This window comes from Diabrotica undecimpunctata, chromosome 4 (assembly GCF_040954645.1).
Source record: "Diabrotica undecimpunctata isolate CICGRU chromosome 4, icDiaUnde3, whole genome shotgun sequence".
In the NCBI taxonomy this organism is placed as follows: Eukaryota; Metazoa; Arthropoda; class Insecta; order Coleoptera; family Chrysomelidae; genus Diabrotica; species Diabrotica undecimpunctata.
Window position 1 is genome coordinate 156,940,100 of NC_092806.1, and position 15,901 is coordinate 156,956,000.

The 15,901-nt window shown below is 33.7% G+C and overlaps 2 protein-coding genes across 4 annotated transcripts in view; one reads left to right on the forward strand and one right to left on the reverse strand.

Annotated features, from left to right (window-relative positions):
- The window catches only part of Cen (cerebellar degeneration-related protein 2-like), a 352,760-nt gene that overhangs the window by 287,308 nt on the left and 49,551 nt on the right, over positions 1–15,901 (forward strand). The gene's annotated exons all lie outside the window — the stretch shown is intronic.
- LOC140438530 (osteomodulin-like) lies at positions 5,204–11,145 on the reverse strand. The gene is made up of 4 exons (XM_072528191.1): positions 11,077–11,145; positions 8,531–8,787; positions 7,800–8,123; positions 5,204–5,605 (listed from the first exon to the last, which is right to left on the reverse strand). Coding segments are annotated over exons 1-4 (936 nt in total). The 5' UTR covers positions 11,079–11,145; the 3' UTR covers positions 5,204–5,252.

Here is a 15,901-nt window from a genome sequence, read left to right on the forward strand (position 1 = left end):
TTATTGGCAAATCCATTATTGCTGGTTTGAAATGTAGTGTTAAAAATCATGATAATTTGCTGACTTGACACCTTTTAAAAGCCAAAAGAGCACTTGGTATGAAACCGATTAACACACTACCGTTTATGATGATCATCCTAGTTGCCTTTCAAATATTTTGAACAATCCTTTACCACTATCGTCTGACCAGCTGTTTGGCGTAGTGTGTCCTGTATGTACATAAGTTTCATTAACATATACAATTGCCTGATATTCAGTTCTGTAGTATTTAGTATTGTCTAAATACTTAAGACGTAGACCACGGATATCATTAAGTTCAATTAATAAACATCGATTATCCCTCGTTTTCTTTCATTTAAATCTCAAATCTGTTACAATAATTCTGTAGAGAGGACTCACACTTCCAATCCACTCGTACGCCTCTTCAAACCTTTTCTGCAAAAGCTTTATTGATACACGACAACCTTCAGTCTCATGAAAATGGTAAATTTTATTTCTTATTAACTGTTTATGGTAGTCTCTCAAGTCTGTCACGGTTGATTTTCGTTTAGCAGGTGTTGTAGCTGGAAATTCTTGTGAAATATTTGAGTCTATCTTTGTTAACATATTTGTTTATTGAATTATCATTTCTAACGTGCGTGTAGATACTCCCAGTAACTTCGCTTACACGTTTATTATTGATTAGATTAAACTCAGGAAATATCGTTTATATAGTAGACTCCCTCTATAACGAGAACTGAAATGGCAGACTAATTACCTCGTTATAAGCGGATCTCGTGCAACACGTGCGGTCTCCAATAACAATAATACTGTGCATACAAATGAATATGTAGTTTTCTAAAACATTAACTTTCTATAGTGAAGCCATTCGGAGCAATACAAATAGCTAATAATTTTTGAAACAAAGTTGTTTACTTTTATTGTCAATGAAATACATTAAAACAAAAAAGAGTTGTTTACTTTTATTGTCAATAATATACGTTAAAACAAAAAATCTGTATTCTGTAAGTCTGTATAAAGCGTAGTTTCAAGAATAACATAAACTACTGCGTCTGCAATTGGAAGAAGTCTGTCATTTTTGACTGCTTTAAATTGTCCAGTATTCTATCTATCATATTTTCTAAAGATGTGAAACAGTTTTATGCTTCTTCATTTGCGTTTTTTCTTTGGATAAAGTTTCTGACAACCTTTAAAACACTTTCCACATCTTGTCTATTAGGACCTATATTATTAGGTGTGAATGGTCAACCCCCTACAATGACACTTTTGTGAATCATAAATTGTAAATTTCCGACTAAAAATCATAAATTTTAATAAGTTTATTGCGGACGGCAGTTAAAAACAGTATTTATTTATAGCTACGGTCGGGCCAAAACGTAAAAAAACACGTTTTTCAATCTTATTTCCTCTCGTTATAAGCAAATTTACCTCGCTATAGAGGGTTATAGTTCAATAGAAATTTCACGTTATATCTAATGTACCTCGTTATAAGCGAAAACTGGTAATAACCGTGTTCGTTATAGAGGGAGTATACTGTATGAACACTTGTAAACTATCCCTCTGGATTCCGGTGCCAATCTAACCCATTTCCTCGTATTAGACTTAACCATCTTCATTCTATAAATAATTTCTAATACTCGTATTAGCACTTTTCTGTACGAGACTGGAGAACGTAAAAAGACTAAATTACAAATTCGTTTCAAATTCAGTGGTTAGAAATTTTCGAAAATAATTCTCATTAATTATTTGTGTCTGTCCCTAATAACTATATAATTACGGTTTTAAGCTATAGTCATCCACTAGGTCATCCACTAGTTGGATGACTATAGCGACAGATAGAAAAGAATGGAAAATAATTGGGGAGGCCGATGTCCAAAGATGGACTGAAGAAGGCTAATTAGATAGATAGATAGATAGATACGGTTTTAAAGATAAAACAAGCTTTGTAGGGGCAAATATTATTTATTGTTTATTTGAATAATACAATACTTTGCTATTGTCAACCTGTTCATCGTACAAGCTTTTTAAAACAATGTTTTTCCTATTATGTAAAATAAACAGAACTGTATTTTATGTCGCTGATAAGGATCATGTCTCGTGTGGGTGGTTTTTTCCTACAGACTTTATATGATCTTTCGAACTGTATAAAATACTCTCATTCTCATAAACTGATTACAGTGCAAACAGTACTTGTCTCGTCCTAAGTGCATTCTTGCGTCACTTCCTTCATTTGCGTCTGTTTCTACTCTATGAAGAATACAGGAGAATAAGTGGCTCATCAGGCTAATTATTGATATTCTGAGCACTTCTTACTTCGTGTTATTTAGGGTGTAACCAAATATTTTGCCTACCTCAGGGTAAGAACATAGGGGTAGAAAATTGGGGACAGAAACTATGGGGGCGAAGATAGGGCAAGCAAAACAATCGTTATATGTGCGAACGGCACTCAGGGGTTAGCTAGAGAGCTGAGGTCGTGGATAAGTGAACGAAAAGGGTGTCAGATTGGAGTAACTACACAATGAAATAAAGGGTCATGAATCCCTTGGGACAAACAAAACAAAAGGAAACAGGAAACACCTCTAGTAATTTATAAAGAGCGCCAACTAGGGCAATATTATCAAACACAAAGAAACATATCTTTTTCAAACGGAAACTCAAAAAAAGGTTAGTTAAAAAAGAAACAAAATTTAACATTTATTGTGTCTTACCACAAACAGTTATCAAAAATACAAATGGCACAAAAAATATACGATATAAATAGTTGCAAAATACAGAATAAAATAAAACTTACGTGTCTATCTGTTTACAAAGGAGGTTGCTACAAAATTTTTGAAATGGTTCCTAGGTTATTTATTAATATGGCCAAATTAGATTATTAAAAATTAAAGATATCCTTGTTTATGAAAATATCTTAAAATTTAACCTTATATATGAAATATCTTTTCTATATAATAATCAAATTAAAATTGTTAAATATTACAATTTTTAAATTGTTATGAAAGCAATTATTACTCTAGCAAAAAATGTCTGTCTTTACTTTAAAATTTAATCGCTTAAAAAGTTACCTGAATTTCACTGTTTCGCACTTAACTTTGAAAAAACTTGTTAAACATCTATGGGACATCTATCTGGACATATTCTCCAACAGGGACAAGGCAACCATTTCTATACTCAGGGACGAACAATCAAGAGATGTAAATTAGGTTCGGTGGAGGAAGCAAGCTGACGACGGGGACATCCTATATAATAATTTCATCAGTTTCCGGTATCTACACAAATCTTTTGGTGGTTACTCTTTTCTAAACTGCAATTATTTGCAAAGAGTAAATTAATCACCTTAACCGGTCTTAAGACATTACCACCAAGAACATTGAATCGACCCTTGATTCAAATTCCGCAAAACGTCTTCTCCGTTTAAAATCTTTTGCTTCACTCCCTTGCGTTAGATTTTACAAATTCAACCCAAATAATTTCCCTTCACGTCTCCAGCCAGTTTGTGGCCTACGAACCTTAACAAACAAAATACCCCTCGACACTCGTTCGTAACAACCTTGAAATATTCCCAGCTTATTACGTTTTAGAAAAATTGAATACCTGACTTGCAATATTTTTTCTAAGAACTTCTTTTTCAACCGGAATATTAGGGGACTCGAATGTAAACAAATCGTTTTCAACGACAAAAACAACTCTTAAATTCGTCGAAATAACACATAACACGTATAATATTGATTATTTTAAATGTCCTCGTTTCCTAGTTTTAACCGGAATAATTTTATACCTGACAATGTAACGGAGACAAAACATCTATATTTTAAAACAACTGAATACAAAACTTAAAACAGAATTTATACTGTTATATAGATATTAAACATAAAACGCTACAAGGGATGGCTATAAATGTAGACGTAGACAGTCTTGAAGAATTATATAGTATTGGATGGAAAGGGTAAACTTTGTTGCCAAACTATCCACATTTAAGAGAGGCGTATTTGAACACCTAATTGCTTCAAAATATTTATAAAGGACCACTGAAGCAATAAAACAATTAAGAGGTATTTTCCTTCGATTTATTTACACAATAGACTTAAGGGCTGGTTCAAACATTGACAATTATCGCAATTCTGATAGTTACATAAAGAGTTATACAAATATTAGCTTTACAGTGAGTGCGGGGAGGCAGTAACAGATATACATGAAATGATAAAATTGAGAGAGACCAACTATATACGTTTTAACACAAAACACCGGGTTTACAAGCGCATTTATCTCTTACGCACCACGCACTTTTCGGGATCACACACAACACCCGGCCTTCACTTGCCGAGAGGCAAATTGGCACTGACTGTCTTAAGTTACATAACGAGGGGAGGACGGGTCCCTTATATAGGGAGTCAGTCGCACACACGTTAACACGATAGCTGACGATGTGAGCGTACAATTTGATAAAATAACTATACTACGATTACAATATTACACAGGTTGTTTTTACAACAAGTATAACATACAACATTAAACATGTTTACTAATACTGTCATATCTTTTTCGTTCAAAAGTTTTGTTAACTCGGTCAGTGTTCCATGCGAGTCTACAGTATTCCCAGTTTTTGCATTTTTTATCACGTGTTTCATTTCTGTTTTCATAAATTCTGAATCGTCCGCAGGTTGTTTGGGTGTTCGTCAAAATCTCTCCACAGAATTGTAACAGATTTCAGATTTAATTCACGCATTATATAGCAAGTTTTTTAAAAGGCTGATTAAAGAACGGTATTTGGAAAATTAACTTAAGAAAGTATTTAGCATTTGTTTAGAATGATTTGCTAGAAAAAAATAGAATGAAAAAGAAAATAAAAATAACCAAATTCCAAAACAACAAATATTGGAAAGCTGGAACGGTTTGGGCACGTGATGTCTATCCAGAGAAGTAAAACCTTCTACACCTTATATATACACATCCATACAGGACATATTCATCATCATCATTGGTGCTACAGCCCTATAAAAGAGCCTCGACCTTCCCAAGTCTATTACGCCAGTCAGTTCTATCCATTGCCAACTGTTGCCAGTTTGCTGCGCCTATTTGTCTACCATCCTCATCTACACCATCCCTCCATCTGAGTTTTGGTCTACCCCTACTTCTACTTGTACCTCCTTCTCCAAACACCATTTTCACAGATGCCAGAATATTACTATTATAAACAAAAAACTTTTCTTTACGCATAAATGTTTATTTACCAAATTTAACAATATTATAATTTAACAAGTTTTTAAATCGGTAGTACCTATATAGGTTAATTTCATCTGTATATTATCTTTTTTAAACTGCTCCTCGAGAACTTTTATTTCAGGACATTCAACATCGTTGCTCATAAAACGTAGAGTGTCCAATTTTGGACACATCTCCAACAGTTTCTTAAAATTGACACTCTTTAATGTCCTTACTGGAATTCCTAAAGCATTTAGATTTTTTTGGTCTTTCAATAAGTTTATATCAAAGCTTTTTAAATTTGTCAACGTTACATAAAATTCTTCTAGATTCTGTAGAGGTTCCAGAGTTCCAGGTGCTAGAGATTCTATGGAGTTTCCATCTAGGTTTAAGATTTTTATTTCTGAAATAACAAACAAAGCATTAAATATATTTTTATAAAAGTATTAAAATTGTGTTACTGTATTAAAATTACTAAGTGTTACTAAGTGCTACGTGTGGTCAGTGCTGCTATATGGCGTAGAGGGCTGGACACTCAAAACGAGGGATATAAACAGATTAGAAGCTTTCGAAATGTGGCTCTATCGCCGTATCCTAAAAATACCATGGACAGCGAAAATCACAAATATAGATGTCCTTAAAAGAATAAACCAAGAACGCCAACTTTTCGAAACCATCAAGAAAAGGAAAACGGCGTATCTAGGTCACATCATGCGAAATGAAAAATACCAGTTCCTCCAACTTATAATCGAGGGTAAAATTGAAGGCAAGAGAGGAATGGGACGCAAGAAAATGTCCTGGCTCCGAAACATAAGGCAATGGACAGGGATTAACGACATACAATCTCTGATACATATTGCAAGAAATAGAGAATTAATGGAAAATGTGATCGATAACATCCATTAGTGGATTTGCATCTAAAGAAGAAGATTAAAATTGTTTAGTTAAAAGTTCGTAACAATCTAAAAAGAATATTAAGTAATTGGAATTGATTTCTCACACATTTATTGATATTTCAGTTTTCTATTTTCTTTAGATATACCCATCCTCTTTGTTGTATTTTCTTCTCTAGTTGTTAAATAGGCATTTCTGAAATCATCCAGCTGTTTTCTTTGATATTCTATGAACAGTCTTAATCCATTTAGATCACTTTATAACTCTTTCCTAAATCATTCTATCGTTTTGTTGCTATCAGTGGTTCTATCTCTTTTTGTCAATGATTATTTATTAAGTTCCTTCTTCATAATATTCATTACTTTTATCCCTTTGTTGTATCGTTTTTTTTTAATAACAGTTCCTTTTAGGTTTTTGTTCATATCTATTTGTATCTGTAGATATTGGGTCATATTAGTATCTATCCCATTCTCAGGAACATCGTGCCTAAGCACCTCCCACCAGGTTTTCTTTGGTATTTTTCTACAGAGCTCGGTAATTCTTCGTATCGGGTGCACTTTAATTCTCTGATGGTATAAGACATATAAAAATCAGGTATATAAGGCATATTTGTTTGCTAGGATTATTCTTCGCTTGATTTCTTCCGTCATGACGTTCTCCTTGGTGATCAGGGAGCCTAAGTATGTGAATTTGTCCACCACTTCAAAGGTAGAATTATCAGCCGTGAATTGGTGGCCGATGTTTCTGGCTCTATTGTTGGGTGTTGATGCCATTATCTTAGTTTTATTTTCATTTACCTGCAGGCCCATATTTTTTGAGGCGTTTGACAAGGTGGTATACATTTTTTCTAGCTTGCGTGTTGTGCGGGCAACTAGATCAACATCATCTGCATATGCCAAAATTTGGGATGATTTATTAAAAATGTTTCCTCTGCTGTCTATTTGGGCATCCCTGACCGCTTTTTCCAAAGCTATCTTGAAAAGGAGACACGCCAGCGCATCTCCCTGTCGCAGCCCAACATGCGTTTCAAATGCCTGTGGTTGTTCGCCCTGTATTTCGACTTTTTTTTCCTAATAATCCTAGCAAACAAATGCTATTTTGGACTGAGTAGACATATGAGAAGCAGAAACTTAAGCCAAAAAACAAACATAACCATATACAAAACCCTTATACAACCAGTGTTGACATATGGGTCGGAGACATGGACCATTTCCAAGGCAGATGAAAATCTCCTGCTTATATTTGAACGAAGGATCCTGAGAAGAATATTTGGTGGCATCTGTGAAAATGGTGTTTGGAGAAGGAGGTACAACTACGAGATATATCACAGATATAAACATATATTTGGTGGTAAAGACGTAGTATCCTTTATAAAAATAGGAAGACTAAGATGGGCAGGACATCTGACAAGATCACAGCAGAACAACCCTCCTAGAAGAATCCTTATGCCACAACCTGTGGGAAGTAGAAGTAGGGGTAGACCAAAACTCAGATGCAGGGATGGTGTAGATGAGGATGGTAGACAAATAGGCGCAGCAAACTGGCAACAGTTGGCAATGGATAGAACTGACTGGCGTAATAGACTTGAGAAGGTCGAGGCTCTTTTATAGGGCTGTAGCACCAATGATGATGATGATGATATAAGGCATATAAAAGAGTTAACCTACCCTGCATTTAATTTATTGTATAACATTAAACAGTACCTGGAGTCTCCTTAAAAGAATCTTCTGGAACAGTTTCTATTCCAGTAAACTCCATACTTAGTTCTTTAAGATTCTTTAAACCTTTTAGGAAATGTTTCGAAAAAGTTATATTTTGCTTAAATAATGTTAGAACCTCAAGATTTTCCAGTCCATCAAAGGCACCATCTTGGATTTCAACTTCATTATCATCGATCGCGATTCGTTTTATGCTCTTTAAACTTTTAAAAGTTTCTTTTGTTATAGTTGGTTGGACTGTGCGAATCATCTCTAAGTAGTAAATTTTTGGAAGCTCCGGAAAAACGGCTTCAGTCAAATTGCAACCAACTAAAAAAACAGATTAACTATATTACCAAAAATGTACAAAGACTAAAGAAGAGCTGAAAACTTGAAAACATACGTTAGACAACTAGATACTAGAAAGAAATATAATGTTGAATGACATTTCTAAAACAAAAATCATTCCAGGGATACCTAAGGGATTCATAATATATATATTCCTACGAGTATTCTAATCAAACCCAGTTTTTAACCGTTGAAGACGATTAATCGGATTTTTAGTGTTGAAACTAATTTTTTTATGGTTTATAAAATAACTTATGGGTTATATATTATAAAAGGAATTTCGCTGAATCCGTGCTGTGCGACGTAGCTATCTCGTAAAATATAAACATGAGGAAAGAAGCTCAAAAACGATGATTTCGTCTGTATCAAAACAAAAAACTGTGACTTACATAACAAAATGTGTGTAACTTCTTTTAAGTTGGAAAATGAGGTCTCCACAATCTTTCCTTCAACTTCTACGAGATGTAGAAATATTTTCTCAGCTGTTACGTCTTCAGCTAGAGGTATTTCCCCTCCGTCCAGTTGCATTTGCTGTGGATAGCAGTAAATATGAACATCAGAGTCCTCATGTCTACGAACTATACAGTTCTTGTCATCTTCGGCTTTAGTACTCATGAGAAAAGTTACAAATATTAAACTCAATAACCTAAAACAGGTATTTAATCAAATGTTATAGTATGTAAATTAAAAAATATATTCATGAAGCGGCAAATTCATGAAGCACTGGGAAAAGTTGAAAATCGGAAAAAAGGAAAACCTAAATGGTTGTCAACGGAACTAGAAGAGATAGTTCTCAAGAAAAAACAAGCATATCACATATGGCTTCAATCCAAAGATCCTCAAGACAGAGAAATATACGCTAAATGGAATAGAGAAGTTAAAAAAGACGTGGATAAGGCGAAAAATATAAACTGGGAGGCTAAGTGTGATGAACTGGACAGATTTATGGGTGGAACAAAAGTGGCACAAGCTTGGAAAACATTAAAGCAGTTTAGGAAAAATGAGAAAAATGAAGAAAACATTTCTCTCATTAATGTTAATGTTAAATTAAGTTAAATGAATGGGAAGAATATTATACGAAACTGCTGAAAGAGGATAGACTAGAGTACAGATGGGAAAAGATAAGGGAATTAATAGACAACAGAGACGAAAGACAGGAAATCCCTTTAATAACATTATCTGAATTGACGGAAACCTTAAAAGAGGTTAAAAACGGAAAAGCCGCAGGGCCTGGAGACATTCTCATAGAGCTGGTTAAATATGGGCCGACTGCACTTTTAGAATTAATAGTAGACCTTTTCAATAAATGTATGTGTGGAGACCAGGAAATTCATAAAGATTGGAATAAATCTTATATAAGCTCCATATATAACAGAGGGAATAAAAGAGACTGTTCCAATTATAGAGGTATTAGTGTGAAGAGCTCTGTGGGCCGGTTGTACGGCAGAATATTAAAGAAGAGGGTTGAAAGACAGATACAAGATATTGAAGAACGAAGCGGCTTTCGTACCGGGAGATCCTGCCTTGATAATATATTTATCCTACGACAAATAATTGAAAAGCGTGTCGAAAGAAGTAGAGAGACCCATTTGGTATTTATAGACCTTGAGAAAGCATATGATAGTGTCCCGTTAAAGAAAATGTTTGAGGTCCTCGAAAGGTCCGGATTGGATTCGACGTATATCCGAGCGATATATAAATTGTACGAAAATGCAGTTAGTTGTGTAAAAATTGGAACCAGAACCTCAAATGAATTTAAAGTCACTAAAGGCCTAAAGCAAGGATGCTGTTTGTCACCGACACTCTTTAAAATATACGTCCAAGAAGCATTGAGGAATTGGAGAAATAAATGTAGATTTATGGGCATCGAAGTGGGACAAGAAACTCTGTATACATTGTTGTTTGCAGATGATCAGGTGGTGGTTGCAACCGATGAGGAAGATATAAATTATATGAATCGAAAATTATTTGAGAAATATGCCAAATGGGGGCTTACTGTAAACATAAGCAAAACAGAATATTTAAAAATTGGAGGAAATACCACAGATCTGAGGCTTGAAAACGCAGTCATAAAAGGCTGCAACCAGTATAAATATCTAGGAAGCATCATATCAGCAGATGGCAGAGTTAAGATAGATGTACAAAACCGAATAACCCAAGGGAAAAAATGCATCCGAATACTGAATCCATAACTGTGGTCTAATAAAATAAAGATGCATACCAAACTTCGCGTATACAGAGCAATTGTAGAACCAATTACCACATATGGTGCCGAATGTTGGACGATGACAAAGAATGAACGAGATAAAGTAGACGTTGTGGAAATGGATTATCTTAGAAGGTCATGTCGAGTATCGAGAATGGAAAGAATCAGGAATGAGGAAATACGAAACCGTACAAGAATTAGAGATACTCTTTCAGATAGAATACAAGGAAGGCAATTACAATGGTATGGTCACGTGATGAGAATGGAGGAGGAGCGGTGGCCAAAGAAAGCCTTAATGTATGTTCCGCCAGAAAGAAGGAAAAGGGGAAGACCAACAAATTCCTGGAGAAGAGAAATTACAAAAACAATGCAATCTAGAGGCTTAGAAGAGGGAGATTGGAGAGATAGGAAAAGATGGAGGCTGAAATGCGGGAAGCGGCAATCGCCGTAGGACCCCCGTTTTATGATGATGATAGTATGTAACATAACTTAAGTAGAGAATAAAAGCACAAAATAAGACAATAATGTATAAAAAAACTACAATTTTACCTGAGTGAAACAAATTCTGAAAAATGTGTGGATTTTAAGTAGAACAAAAGCTGAAAATTGATTTTTTTTTTTTTTTTGATAAACACCTGCTATCTTAACTTAATTATGCCTTAGAGAATACAAAGTAGTTAACATTAATAGGAAAAAAACAAAAATATTCATTAAAAATGGTTAACTTACATTGTGTAGCCGGTGTGGTAAATTTTTACGTCGATGTAAAAACACAGTCCGAGGTCACCAAACTATTATGGTCATAATTTGAAGTTCCTCTATTTATACACATGCTTGTGTAAATATATTTGTTGATAAATGAGACAAAAATTTAATTTATTGTATTTTTTATATTGGATTTATTTATTACGAAACTTGATCAGTAGAATTATGCAAATGTGCTGAAAGGAGATGACAAACATGTCTATTTCACTTAAATAGAACAAACATTTTAGGAAACATTAGAGATTGTACTAAGATTGTAACCTCGTAAACCTATTTTGGATGGTGCTAGAAGGGTCACCAATGGAGACACTGCGAACGGCAGCTAGATGGTTGGTGGAGAGCGAGTCGGGAGTTCGAAACTAGCTTTTAAAACAGGGAATGGATCTAACAGAAAAAATAATAAAGATAAGACAAGATAAGATAGATTAGAAAAGACAGAGAAATAGATAACAAGACAGATTGGTAAAATTACCAAAGATTAGAGAAGATAAGAAAAAGGGCGCCACTTAACTTTTTGGGGTTACAAAGGGAAAATTAAGAAACCTTAGAAACGAAAATAGATAAGGAAAGATAATAAGGTTCTGAGAGCAAAAACAAGAAAATATATTAACAGTTAATTATTAAATAAATGTGGTCAACACATTACATAAACAAATAATAATAATATGTTCGGTGGAATTCGTCCATCTACTTACCTACAAACATATAGATACAGCCTGATCTTTCTCCTGGTCGAAGATATCGTGATAGTTAAATATTTGTATTAAATAACTGAATAACCAGACGGGTGAGTTCCAAAAACAAGAAATATAAATAAGTCTACCGTAAGCTGTACAAAATGCGAAATCTTTCAATATAATAGACATAGACACATGCACATATCAATAAAATATAACATTAAGGAGAACTTGATGTTTTAAAAAAATTCCAAAAGAGTTGTAACCGTTTCAAAAGATAAAAGAAAATCATTATAAATTTCAATAATTTTTTTTAAATAAAACTAATAGCCCCATCTATCTGTCAAGTACCTACCTGTAGCCGACTCAAGGATTCTTCTGTAATTCCCAAATATATCCGGTAGATGAGCATATTTTTCAACTTGTCACTCACGCCCAATTTCCAGATTCAGGCGCCATGACAGCGCTTCGCTCTTTTTCTGTTAAGACCGTCCAACCGTTAAGACGTGTTTCCAAAGTGGGTCTCAATTCAGAGACCCTTATTGGAGAGGCTATAATGCTGCTATTATATTTCTAATACTCGTCGCAAGATAGTATTGCTATGGAGTTATTCCAGATCATGGCCCAGTAGCAGTATCTTTTTTTGGAATCCCTAACCCCTCTTATCTAGGATGGTGGTGATTTTATATAGTACGTAGCTGAATCAATGGTTTATTTGGTGACCGATTAAATAAGAAGAGAAACAGAGCAGATTAAGGTTGTACCAATTTTTATTATACCTACTTTCAAGACAACAGAAATGATTATGAACTCAAAAAAAATGAAAATATAGTGAAGTGTTCTAATTTAATTTAAAGGTTTATTTTCTTCATTGTTGCTAGTTGATAAATAACTATATTATTTTCAATGTAAACAAATTTCGAAATTTGGGGTTAATATATATATATGTATATATACATTCATTTTCTTTATAACCAATTCTTAATTTAATACGATACAAAGATTTTTTGTTTATGATAATGTTAACATAAAATAATATTTTGGAATCCCTTTGGGATGACGTAACTTTTAATGTTTTCTTTTTGTTCATTACTAAGAAATAATAAAGAATAGTTTTCTTGTAAACTTTCAATAAATCTTAATTTTTTTTTCTCTTCCCCTTCGAGGATAAACCAGGGGTGGCGTCCAATAATAAATTATAACTTCATATTATCTAATTGTGCTTGGATTTAAAATACGATATAGTTTCTATATGTTTATGAAAACCCCGCCCAATTCTCTTCCGACAGTGAGCGATTCAGGCCTTGTATATATTATTGTAATACGGAAGCGTTACATAAATGGCGCGCCAATCGTGGAGCGTGTATCTTCATTATAAAAACAACGTAATATGTTTATGATTTCTGTTTACATTTCGTATTTTAGACTCAAGTTGTTTGTGTATTTGCTTTTACCCAATTTTTGTTTAATCAGTTTAGAATTTTTTCTGTAAAGTATTTATATGTATTCGTTTTTAATCTTCATAAAATTACGTAGAAATATTTCCGTCTACTTTCTGAGATCAAAATAAAACGTATTTGGAATGATGTGATGTAAACATTCACTGCTTAATTTCTTTTTGTCGGTATTCTTAATGCGAACGATATTAATTTGTGTATTTACAGACTCGTCTATTTAAAGTAAACATTCCATAAGTGAAAAATGAATTTTGTTTATGTCCATAAATTAATTCGTATCTAAACGATGGCTTTCTTTACAGTTCAGTCTTATTTGTTGATAGAACCATAATAATTATATTCCTCAATGTGTTTATTTTAAATAAACTAAATGGCTCTTAGGGTTTGTTATTTGAAAAATCAATTAAGTGAATTTTATTTCTTGACCTTGATTCATGGTTTCTATTTACGGCAATCAGTTGGGAATTATACCTATATACAGGCTGTCCCGATCTACCTAATTCTAAAATGTGTTATCTGGATTCGTGTAGAATACTTACGCGAAATATTTTTTTGCGAGGATTTAGTTGAGTTCCTTGATCTTGGATGTTTTTAAAATGTTTGGTCTGTTATCTGTTAAATTTTCTTTTTAATTTGTCTTTCGTTTATCTTAAAAATTTATTTTTTCATAGTTTAACTTTTTCGTACTGTGAAAAGAAAATTTTATTTCCTGAAGAGGAAAATGCTTTCTATAATTTACAGTCCATGGTTCTTTTGTTTTGTATGTATAAGGAAGTAATGATATAACTTCGTTTCTCTCTGCCTAAGGCGTCTTTGTTGAGAATATAGAGCGGAAATATTGTTATTCTCCTTCTGTTATGTTAATTTTATGTCTTTGTGTGGTCAGATGTAGTAGAAGTATGTTTTTGGTACTGGAATTTATTGTTATTTGTGGTTTTACCTTTTTTTTCTCGAGATGTCCTGTAGGACGTACAGGCACGTGACCTGTATTATTGTATCTTGAGTTATTTGTGTGGATGTCAGACTGTTGTATACGCAGCAGCTTTCTTTTTTTTTTTTTTTTTGTCGTTGACATTTTTGTGGTCTTCTAATATAGTTTACTAGACCACGTATATCTTTTTGCTTTGAAACTTTTGGCTAAGGCTCAAAAGCTTTCATTTATTATCTTGTGTTCATGATATGGTACAAGTGAGGTTGAAGTAGTTTGCTGTTGTCTATTGTGACTCTTTGTATAAACAGAGGTGAAACAACCCGCTGCCGCCTATTGTGAATTTATCTTTTATCTTTATGTCGACGTTAAGACCACGTTTGTTTAACAATTGAAATAGTTCTGGTGCTACCGTAAATGACCCACTGAGAATTAAAAGTTAATATTATTTTGACTCTGTTAGAGTTCTTCTAAAGAATGGTAAACATTTCTTTGTGATTTGTATGACGACCATATTGGATTCAATTAGGTGTCAAAAATGTTTTACTGTTCAACTTTTTTTTATTGTTGTGGTGTGTTACATCCAACATCACGACTTTTTTTTTATTGACGATGGATTGTAATATTTTTCTATTTCTTAGGAAGATTGTAATGATTCTTCCGTTCCTTTTAAGTCTTATCGTAAGTTTTTGTTTCGTGGAAGACTCTTATGATTTTTTTTGTTTCTTTTGGAAACAACAGTTTTAGACTAAACTGTTTGTGTATCGATTATGGTTTGTATGCCATAAACCCATTTTCTTTCTTCTTCTCCAAGATTGTGTATTAACGGTTTGGATTTATTTTCTTCTTTTGTCCTTCTGGAAGTCTTCTTGCTTGGAAATTTTCCACTGTGATCAATCCCAGAGGATATTCTTATGGAACTATTGGCCATCCTGTCTTTCTTCTTTTGCGTTAGTTCAATTTTCAACCAGTGGTTGGAAATTCATTCATTGCTTGACTGTCATAGTCAACTTTATTATTGTTTGATGCTATTTAGGTTGTCTACCTAGTGGATAACCATAGCGAAGCTTGTTTAAGCTGTGTTGTTGGCCACCCGCCTTTGTTAAGCTGGAAGCATCCCTCTTTTCGCTCCCAGAAACTTTAACACTGGTCTGTTCCACACTTTTGGTTAGGTTAGAGCCATATTTATAGAAATCTACCATTGGTCGTTGTGCCTAATAGCCAACGAACTGTACCTGATGTCGATTCATCAAATCGAGCATCCAGTTTAATTTTGCATGTAAATATGTCGTGATTTTTGTTTATTTTTTATTGTTTTATTTAGACCTAAAAGCTTATCAACCAGTCAGTGTTTCGACGGATAATTCAGATTTGTCTGAAACCGAATAAATCAGTTTTCTTAAAATTTTAATACCTTTCTTCTAAAATGTTCAGTCCATTCTTAATTTTTAATTTTTTTGTTGATTCCCTTTACGCCTTTGCGTACTTAATCTTTGCTACCTTCTCCAGCGACTATTCAATCCCTCCGTGGCCCGTGTACAGGAAGAGTTGCGCTAACGCGAACTTTATCCTGGAGAGGATTCGTTTCCTTTCCAAATTTTTTTGGCGTGGGGTCAGTACAGCACTGATACCCTAGTATTTAGTACATTGAATACCACTTTGCTTCGGCAAATCTGTCCCTTAGTGCTTCTTTCCCTTCAGGAAGTTGACACGTTTCAATTTTTTTT

Coding starts and splice junctions, on each gene's coding strand:
- LOC140438530 (XM_072528191.1), bottom strand. Junction 8,124..8,530: donor AGTTACACACATTTTGTTAT/GTAAGTCACAGT, acceptor CTGTTTTTTTAG/TTGGTTGCAATTTGACTGAA. Junction 5,606..7,799: donor TTCTTTTAAGGAGACTCCAG/GTACTGTTTAAT, acceptor TTGTTATTTCAG/AAATAAAAATCTTAAACCTA.